General features: G+C 36.5%; 1 protein-coding gene across 1 annotated transcript in view; it reads left to right on the forward strand.

Annotated features, from left to right (window-relative positions):
- aspscr1 (ASPSCR1 tether for SLC2A4, UBX domain containing) overlaps positions 1-10,000 on the forward strand; it is a 23,096-nt gene that overhangs the window by 1,223 nt on the left and 11,873 nt on the right. The window contains exons 2-7 of the mRNA XM_042733473.1: positions 3,443-3,543; positions 5,164-5,221; positions 5,981-6,054; positions 6,126-6,609; positions 7,385-7,444; positions 8,763-8,899. Coding sequence (XP_042589407.1) covers positions 3,461-3,543; positions 5,164-5,221; positions 5,981-6,054; positions 6,126-6,609; positions 7,385-7,444; positions 8,763-8,899 — 896 coding nt within the window. The 5' untranslated portion in view covers positions 3,443-3,460. The remainder of the gene's footprint in view (positions 1-3,442; positions 3,544-5,163; positions 5,222-5,980; positions 6,055-6,125; positions 6,610-7,384; positions 7,445-8,762; positions 8,900-10,000) is intronic.

Below are 10,000 nucleotides of genomic sequence, written 5' to 3' on the forward strand. Positions count from 1 at the left end.
ATTCAGATCAATTTAGTTAATTTTGATTCAGATTCAGTTGAAATCATTATAAAAAAAACAGCTTAATTTCAGCTAAAAAGCAGCTTTAAAAAATGGAAAAAATGGTGTATTTTTTATGTTGTTTAGTTATTATAAAAAAATTGTTTTTTTGTGACAGGGTTGTAAAATGCTCTATGCTTTTGTCAGAACAGACGTTTGTGTAATACATCATTGATATACTATTATGGTTTTTGTTTATATTTTGTGTCTTCGCTTTAATTTTAGTTATAGATTCAGTAATTTTGTTTTTCAAACATTTTTATTAGATTTTGTTATGCATGTGTATATATACGTTTTAGGTTATTAGTTTCAGTTATTTTAATACTTTAGGTTAAACTAAATAAAAATAAGAAATATGATCATTAATCATAAATCTAAAACTTTATGATGTTGAATTAAAATTTTTGTATTTTTATGTGCTTGCATCATGTTTTTGGTTAAAAAATTCTGAAAAATTTTATTTTTATTTCAGTTGTGATTTGATCATTTTTTTTGTTAAAAAATTCTGAAAATGTTGATACTGTGTGGGTAAACTGTTTAGGGGGTTTCATTATTTTTAATTAGCTTTTTTTAAAAGGTTTTTTCTTTTTTGTGTTTTTGCTTCTTAAAAAATATTGGCAAAATGTTTTTTAGTGCAGGTTTACTTTTTTCGTATGTACAACTGAAGCAAAATAGTATATATACATTATCGTGTGTATGATTTGTTATATTTTTATGTGAAGCAGGGAATTAGCGTTTATATTCGGGTGTTTGTGGGAATTGGCTTTTATGTTTTTGGGTGGTGTGTGGTTGTGGTGTGTTCTTTTATATTTTCACACTTTCCATTAATTTTTATGGGGCTTTCTCTTATTGTTGTTTGTGGAGTCTGGAAAAATTCTAATTAGTTCATTTTTGTTTTACTTTTTTAAGTATGCACAAAAATAGCACATATATGTATATTTTGTTTTACTTTTTTAAGTATGCACAGGGTGGGTTGGGTGGGGTATCTTGGTGTTGTTGTGTGTTGGGGGTGGGGTGTGTTGGTGGGTGCTTGGGTGGGGGGTGTTGGGGATGTGTGGTGTGGTGGGTGGTTGGGGGGGTGTGGTGGTGGTGGTGGTCGTGGGTGTGTGGTTGGTTGGAGGAGGGTTGGTGTGTGTGTGTGGTGTGGGGGTGGGGTTGTGTGTGTGGGGGTGGGTGGGTGTGGTGGTGGGGGTGTGTGGGTTGTGCTTTCTGGTTGTGGTGGGGGGGGGGGTGGTGGTGTGGTGGGTTGGTGAGTGTGTGGTGGGAAATGGGTGTGGTGGGGTGGTTGGTGTGTGGGTGGTGCAAACATGGGGGGGTGGGGTGTGGGGAGGGTGGGTGTGGTGGTGGTTGTGTGGGGTGGGGGTGGTGGTGGGTGTGGGTGGTATGGGGTTTAGGGTGTGTTGTGGTGTTGTTGTGGTGTGGACTGGGGTCTGATGGTGGTGTCCAAGATCTCACAACTGCGGCGGTAAATAACAATCCAAATAATAACCCAAACTCTCCTTCCATCCAAAATCATTTCATAAGAGATAAAACCTGAAGAGCACGCAGGAGAAATAACCCAAGAGCAGAAGATGTGAGACGGAAGCCCGTGGCCCGAAATAAAGACCTGTGTTGTTGTGTTCGATCTGAACACCAAACAACACACGAACACACAAACACACACACACTCTCTAACAGATCCAACATCCTACAGCATGCCAGCCGAGAGCGGCCCGCAGGGACCGTGGTGTACCCATAAGTGCCTTTTGTGGTTTGCCCATCTTGTTTTTGTGTTTGTCCTTGTTATTTATGTCTTTCTCCTTGATCTCTCAATCAAACGAGAGCGTGATTTTCATTTCCCTTTCATCGGTTTACCCATCATGCTTTTAGAGAGGCAAGATCGTTACTCTCGCTGTCTCTCGCCATTATAAACACAGTGCTGTAAAACGGCAGATGCGATCTGAGCCCTCGTGTTGCGTGTTTAACTGCGTGTGGCTCGGCGGAGCTGATGTTCCTGTGAATTTACATTTAGTCATTTAGCAGACGCTTTTATCCAAAGCCAATCAAAACCAGCAAAAGAGCAATGACATGCAAGTGCTAGAACAATCTCAGTTAGCCTAGTTTTTAATGAATAAAAAGAAAACAGATAGAATAGAGAAGGATAGTGTTAGTTGCTTTTTATGTTAATTGTATAATTAATAAAAAGAAAACAAATAGATAATACAAAAAGAATAGAGAAGCTAGTTTTAATATTTTTTTAAAAAAATAAAACAAGCAGTTAGTAAATGAATAGAGTGAAGGATAGTGAAAAGGGGGCAAGGTTTTTTAAGCAATAGAATTAGAATAGAGTGTGCTCTGAGGTAGAGGGTCAAATACAGAGTGGAAGGAGATGTGTTTTAAGCAGAATTTTGAAGAATCTTGAAGAAGAAGAGTCAGTCATCAAAACTACAAAAGAGTTTTTTATGTGGTGCTGAATACATGAATTGAATTAGCTTAAAAACATTTTTTTGACTTGCAGTTTTTTGGTAAAATGAAAACTGAAAATAAAAAGGCCAATTAAAGTTAATAATTTTTTTAAACAAAGTTAATAAAAAACTATAATATTATATAAGTATTCTACTTGGTTGTTGACATCAGAGTACTTTCTTCCTAAACTGAAGTAATTTTATCTTTAATTCTGTTTAGATTTTGCTTCAGTTTATTTATTTTAATTTTTTTAGTTATATTCATTTTTTTAATTAATTCTTCTCCTGCTTTTATTTTAGTTAAATATATATTTTCTCAAAAAAAAAAAATTTAGATTTCTAACTAAATATATATATATATATATACCAACATTCAAAAGTTTGTGGTCAGTATGATTTAAGATAAATAAATAAATAAATAAATACATACATAAAATAATATTTTAATTCACCAGGGATGCATTAAATTGATCAAGAATGACAGTAAAGACATTTATAAAGTTATAAAAAAATTATATTTCAAATAAATGCTGATCTTCTGAACTTTCTATTCATCTGTGAATCCTGAAAAATCAAATGCATCACGGTTGCCACAAATAATATTGTGCAGCACAAAATTTGTGTTCAACATTGGATAAATAATCAGAAATGTTTCTTGAGCAGCAAATGCATCATCAATAGAATGATTCTGAAAGATCAATGGGACACTGTAAGACTGGAGTAATGATGCTGAAATTACAGCTGCGGCATCACAGAAATAAATTACAGTTTAACAGAGATTCACATAGAAAACAGCTGTTTTACATTCTAATAATATTTTAAAATTTTTACTGTGTTTTTTGATCAAATAAATGCAGCCTTGTTGAGCAGAAGAGACTTTTTAAAACATTTTGAATGCTAGTTTGTCTTAATAACAGTTTTTATAATAATTGCTCTCTGGTGTTTGTGTTTTGGTTCAGGTGCGGATCGCGCTGCAGATGGAGGACGGCTCTCGTCTTCAAGGCTCGTTCTCGAGTGGACAGACGTTATGGGATCTACTGACACACTTTCCTCAAACCAGGTGTGTGTTCTGTGAGAGAAAGCTGCAGCTGATTCATTTCTGAGTATGTTGTTTATATGTGAAATGTGTGTGTTCTTTCTGACTCTATTGATTGAAGTAAAACACATTCCTCTCCAGCTGAATCCAGTTCCCTGCTGTGGTTTTTAAATGCAGCCAGATCGTGTGAACTGTGAGGCTCGCGGGCCGTTTTACGAGCGCTCAGCGCTGCTGCCAAGCGCTTTAACCCTCATAATGCGTTCTGACAGTAGATAAATAAACATTTCTAAAAAATGCATAGTTTTTAGCAAGCGAATGAAACTTTGCAAAAGCTTTAAGACGCTTAAAATACACATCAGTTAGTTTCTTACAATTATTTTTTCAGAGGTCTAGCCATTTAAAAAAAAAAGTTTCGTATGTATAGAGTTCTATTAGGTGTCGAAACACTTTCTGCACAATAATCTTTGAAGTTATATTAGTGTCAAAAAAACTTGCAGTGCAGAAAATTTTGGAGTGTGAAATTATTAGTTTTTTTTTTTTTTAATGTAAGTATGATATTAAAGTTAATTTAATTGATTTATATGGCTGCCCCCTAATAGTTGACCAGAAGAGACTTGGTCAATCAAAATTTTAATTTTAAGACTACGTTTATTTGTGTGCACTCACAGTAACATCGATTTTTTTTGTTAATGTAATGAAAGCATGAATGACGTTTTTTCCTTCTGTGTCTTTTTTGTGTTCTTGTGTGTGACTATTTGTATATCTTTGCCTTGCAGACATTAAAAATATATCTATAGAGAGTGAAATGTCTACTTTCAAATAAACCAATTAAAATGTAAGACTAATATACTCAGATTATGTATGAAACATGCATATAGGCGCATCCTGCGGAGATGATACGTTGTCGAGTTCATCTCTTAAACCGAAAACAAAAAAACAAACATTTTGGGAAAAATCGAAATATTAAAAACTTTCGAGGATTTATGATGCTGATGAACATTGAAATGTGTCATCACACTCTTGTGGCTCAATTGAGTTAATACTAATAATTCTACTATATATTCTTATAAATTTCATGCAATGATGTATTCAAATACAATTTATTAATATTTAGAGAGAAAAATATATTGCACGTTTCAAAGTTTTTATTTATAAAACAACGGGTAAATGCATTTATTAATGTAAATGCATTGCATGTAAATGGTAACATTCAAAATTTAGTTTTAGTTGAAAAATATAAAGTTTTGACTGCTTTGTAAAATAGTGATTTTTTTTTTTTGGATCCGAATGGAATCCTGGAATGTGAATAAATTTAGGAAGATTATGAATGCATAATGAGGATTATACACCTGCTCATGTTCTCACAGGCTCCTCCCACTGCTGCAACAGACCCCTCCCCCTTTCTAATTGGCCACGCCCCCTGCTCGCACAAATACAGTGGGATTCCGTGTTTTATTCCCATAGAAATCCACAGCCGTTTTCCCAAAAACGTAGAGAAAAACTGTCCGAAAGAACCTGCTGGTCTCAGTCCTGGAGCTCAGAGTATATTTAGTATATCTGACACACGTGTTTATGTTCAGAGTCCGGCCCGTGTGTTTGTTTGTTCTGTCCTGACAGATACTGTGATGTGTTTCCTCCTCACAGGACGTCGGATCTGGACGCATCTGGAGCCACGCCAGTGTGTGTTTACATGAGAGACGAGGTGAGACCAGCGTCAGATCAGAATGACTTCATTTACTGACGTATTGGCCGTTCCCACAGGGACTCTTCTATCTTCTTCAGAAGGAATTTTAGATTCAGAGTTAATCTTTGAGTCTCATAAGTTTATGTGAGTGTTGAAACAATATTATGAATATTGAGAAAATCATCTTTAAAGCTGTCCAAGTGAAGTTCTTAAAAGGCATATTACTAATCAAAAATTAAGTTTTGATATATTTACGGTAGGAAATTTACTAAATATCTTCATGGAACATGATCTTTACTTAATATCCTAATGATTTTTGTCATAAAAAGAAAAAAAAATTGATAATTTTGACCAATACAATGTATTGTTGTCTATTGCCTACAAATATACCTGTGCTACTTATTTTTGGGCCCCCCCCCCCCCCCCCCCCCCCCCCCCCCCCCCCCCCCCCCCCCCCCCCCCCCCCCCCCCCACCCCCCCCCCCCCCCCCCACCCCCCCCCCCCCCCTCTGCTTAATAAAGGCAGTGTCTGTTAACAGTCATGGGCGGGGCTTGTGAAATGTGACATCACATTGTACAGATTCAGGGAATGGCTTGTTCTGAGACTCTGTTTATAATTTATGGGGATTAAAAAAAAATGGGCCGGTGTATTTTTATTATTATAGGGTGGTGTTTTAGTCTCAGTCTATGCATGGTTTTTTTTAATTGGCTTGTTTTTTTCGGGGTTTTTTATAATATGGCAGTTTATTTGAAGTTTATTTTTGTTGTGGTTGTGTAGGTCAGCGGTGAGGAAGCGCTGAAGAAGACCACTCTGAAGTCTCTGGGTCTCACTGGAGGAAGTGCCATCATACGGTGAGCTGTTCATCTCAGCGGTGACATCACGTGATTATGATGATGATAACGATGGCGTTTCTGTTCATTAGTTATGTGCTGAAAGGCTCGGGCTCCTTGTGTCCTGCTGCATCTGTGGATGCGGTCGCTATGCCAACGGATGATGTTGCCAAGACAACCGTATCACAACCGCCTCCAGAACCACCCGAGAAGCCCGCCCCCGTTCCCATGGAAACCCCAGCTCCTCCCACTGAGGTTGCCGCCCCGCCGAACCATCATCCTGTCAAACAGGAAGAGGAGGAGCCAAGCTCGAGCCGAGAGAAGGGGGTGTGGCCTAAAACTGAGCAGCCTCCGCAGGCCAAACTAATGCCACAGGAGGATGACGAGCGACCTGGGACGTCCCAACAGTGCCATGGCTCCGCCCCCTCAGCCACGCCCACTGACTTTGTGCCATTTTCGGGAAGCGGACAGCGTCTGGGAGGAGCTGCTGGACTGAAGATGTCCACGTCATGGTCAGCATGTGTGTCCGGCAGCCCACCGAAAGCCAAGAAACCCAAACCCAGCCAGGGAATCAAGGTCTGTTTACTTCCTGTTTCTTCATTTGCTGTCACACATTTTGTCTTTTTCGTCATATGAATAAATTATGTTTTAAAACACACAGTGACAAAAGTGATGTTTTTGTGAGAGGTGTCTTCTTCTGATCATCGGGTGTGTTTTCTTTTTTAAAAATACTGTAAAAATTATGAAATATATTATAATTAAAACAGCTGTTTTTCTATGTGAATATGTGTTAAAGTGTAATTTATTCTGTGATGTGCAGCTGTATTTTCAGCATCATTACTCCAGTCTTCAGTGTCAACATGATCTTCAGAAATCATTCTAATATGACACTGAAGACTGGAGTAATGATGCTGAAAATACAGCTGCGCATCACAGAAATAAATTACAGTTTAACAGATATTCACATAACAAATCGCTGTTTTGTATTGGAATAATATTTCATAATTTTTAATGTTTTTACTTTGATCAAATGAATTCATCCTTGGTGAGCAGAAGACACTCCTTTCAGAAACAAAATCCTGATCATTCCAAACTTCTAAACGTCTTTTTCATGCACATCTTCTCACGTGTTTTGTGTTCATCTGCAGGTCTTTCATGCATGTCGTTCTGCTCTGTTGTTGATTTCTCTGAGAAATGGACACTGTGTTTTTGTTGTGTCTGAATTCAATCATGAATCACCGTGTTTAGATTCGGTCACACAAACACCAACACACACTTTTTTTCTTCTGGTCGTCTGGTGTTTGCTGTCTCTCAGACTGAAGTGTTTGTGGATGTTTCTTGTGTGTTTCAGCGGTCAGTCAGTGCCAAACAAGCGACGAGGGATGAAGAGGAAACAGATGAATTTCTGGAGGTAAAAACACACTTGTGTCCCTCACTGGATCATACAGCCAGACATCAGTATATAGCCATCTCTTTCTTATGATATTTCATCAATACGTCCGATTTTTTTGTTAGTTAGTTATGTATTAACTTATATTAAGGCTGGGCAATATGACCAAAACCTTATATGAGTTCATTTATAATGTAATTAATGTAATTAATCTTTAAATTGCAAACAGTATATTTTTGATGAATCCTGATGAATCAGTGACTCTTGATGAATCAGTGGATCATGATGAATCAGTGACTCGTGATGAATCAGTGAATCTGATTAATCGGTGACTCGTGAGGAATTAGTGAATCGTGATGAATCAGTGAATCATGAAGAATCAGTGACTCGTAATGAATCAGAGACTCGTGATGAATCATTGACTCATGATGAATCATTGACTCTTGATGAATCAGTGAATCATGATGAATCAGTGAATCATGGTGAATCAGTAATTCGTGATGAATCAGTGAATCATGATGAATCAGAGACTCGTGATGAATCAGAGACTCGTGATGAATCAGAGACTCCTGATGAATCATTGACTGGTGATGAATCATTGACTCGTGATGAATCAGTAATTTGTGATGAATCAGTGACTCGTGATGAATCAGTGACTCGTGATGAATCAGAGACTCGTGATGAAATCAGTGGCTCGTGATGAATCAGTGACTCGTGATGAATCAGTGACTCATGAATCAGTGACTCATGATAAGTCTGTGAATCATGATGAATCGGTGACTCGTGATGAATCAGTAACTCGTGATGAATCAGTGACTCGTGATGAATCAGTGACTCGTGAAGAATCAGTGAATCATGATAAATCAGTGAATTGTGATGAGTCAGTGAATCATGATGAGTCAGTAATTTGTGATGAATCATGATGAATCTGTGACTCGTAATGAATCAGTGACTCATGATGAATCATTGACTTGTGATGAATCAGTGAATCATGATGAATCAGTAATTTGTGATGAATCAGTGAATCATGATGAATCAGTGACTCGTGATGAATCAGTGACTTGTGATGAATCAGTGACTCGTGATGAATCAGAGACTCGTGATGAATCATTGACTCGTGATGAATCATTGACTCATGATGAATCAGTGAATTGTGATGAGTCAGTGAATCATGATGAATCAGTAATTTGTGATGAATCATGATGAATCTGTGACTCGTAATGAATCAGTGACTCATGATGAATCATTGACTTGTGATGAATCAGTGAATCATGATGAATCAGTAATTTGTGATGAATTAGTGAATCATGATGAATCAGTGAATCGTGTGTGTGTGCAGCCAGTTGACAGGGAGCCCCTGGTCTTCCATCTGGACTCCGGAGCCTGTCGCCATGACGACGCAGAACTTCCTGATGAGTTTTTTGAAGTCACCGTTGACGACATTCGGAAGAGATTCGCGCAGCTGAAGAGCGAGAGGTGAGAACGTACAACACACATAGTATATTAATAGTATATTAATAATAATGCTAAAAATAAATAAATACTGGAAAGTAATAAGGACTGTTGTATGTTGTAGTTTTATTTCATACTGCCCTGAATCAGTTATTATTATTATTTTTTGTTTGTTATCATTAACTAAAACCATTAAAAAAAAAAAAAAACATTTTAAACACTTGAAATAAAATAAACATTCATTTAATAAATATATATAAAATGTATTATAATTTTAATATATTTTATTATTCATAATATATATTTTTAGAAATAAGTTGAAGTACTAGTACTTAAAAACTCAAACTAAATAATCTAAAACTTTGAATAAAACCTATATATACATTTAAAAAAACAAAGAAGTAATAAAAATTACTAAAACTTTATGCATATAGAAAATATTTCATTAAATCTAAATTTAATGAAATCTAATTCCAAATATTACCAAAAATAGTACTTAATCGTATCTCAGTGATGCTATAATAACACTGTCCAGAACAATGTTTTGATCAGAATGATCAGTGTAAATTGTTTATGTTTTGTCTTCTGGGAAGCATGTTAATATCCTGTGCCGTGACCTTTGCCCTCTGACTCCTCAGACAGTTTCATTTCTGAGCATCAGTTATTGTGACTAAATTACTGTTCTGACGTATCTAATTAAAACCCGCAGCAGACGCAGACAGACTGTCTCTCTCTGTCTGTCTCTTCAGTGACGGCCTGAGCTGGTTAATGAGTTTTTAACGAGTGCAGCACGTGTGTGTTTGGTGTGTGTGTGTGTGTGTGTGTGTGTGTGTCGTGGTTTTTGGAAATTCAAAAACTTTAGGAAATTCAGTGATCAAATAAATGCCTTGCATGAATAATCATGGAATAAAAACATTTTTCAAAGTTATAAATAAAACAGATATTTCAAATACTATTTCAGTCTTTCTCCACAATTCTCATTTAATTTGATGTTACTTGCCACTTTGTAATTATTTTGTACGTTTTTGAGCGAAATTATTTTTGAAGCAATTTCTGAGACAAGTAAATCCTACGCAAAACTAGTCTGTTTTGTACGATTTGTGTTCTTTTCTTTATGCTGTTTTA

The sequence above is a fragment of the Cyprinus carpio genome, chromosome B11 (assembly GCF_018340385.1).
Source record: "Cyprinus carpio isolate SPL01 chromosome B11, ASM1834038v1, whole genome shotgun sequence".
Classification (NCBI taxonomy): domain Eukaryota; kingdom Metazoa; phylum Chordata; class Actinopteri; order Cypriniformes; family Cyprinidae; genus Cyprinus; species Cyprinus carpio.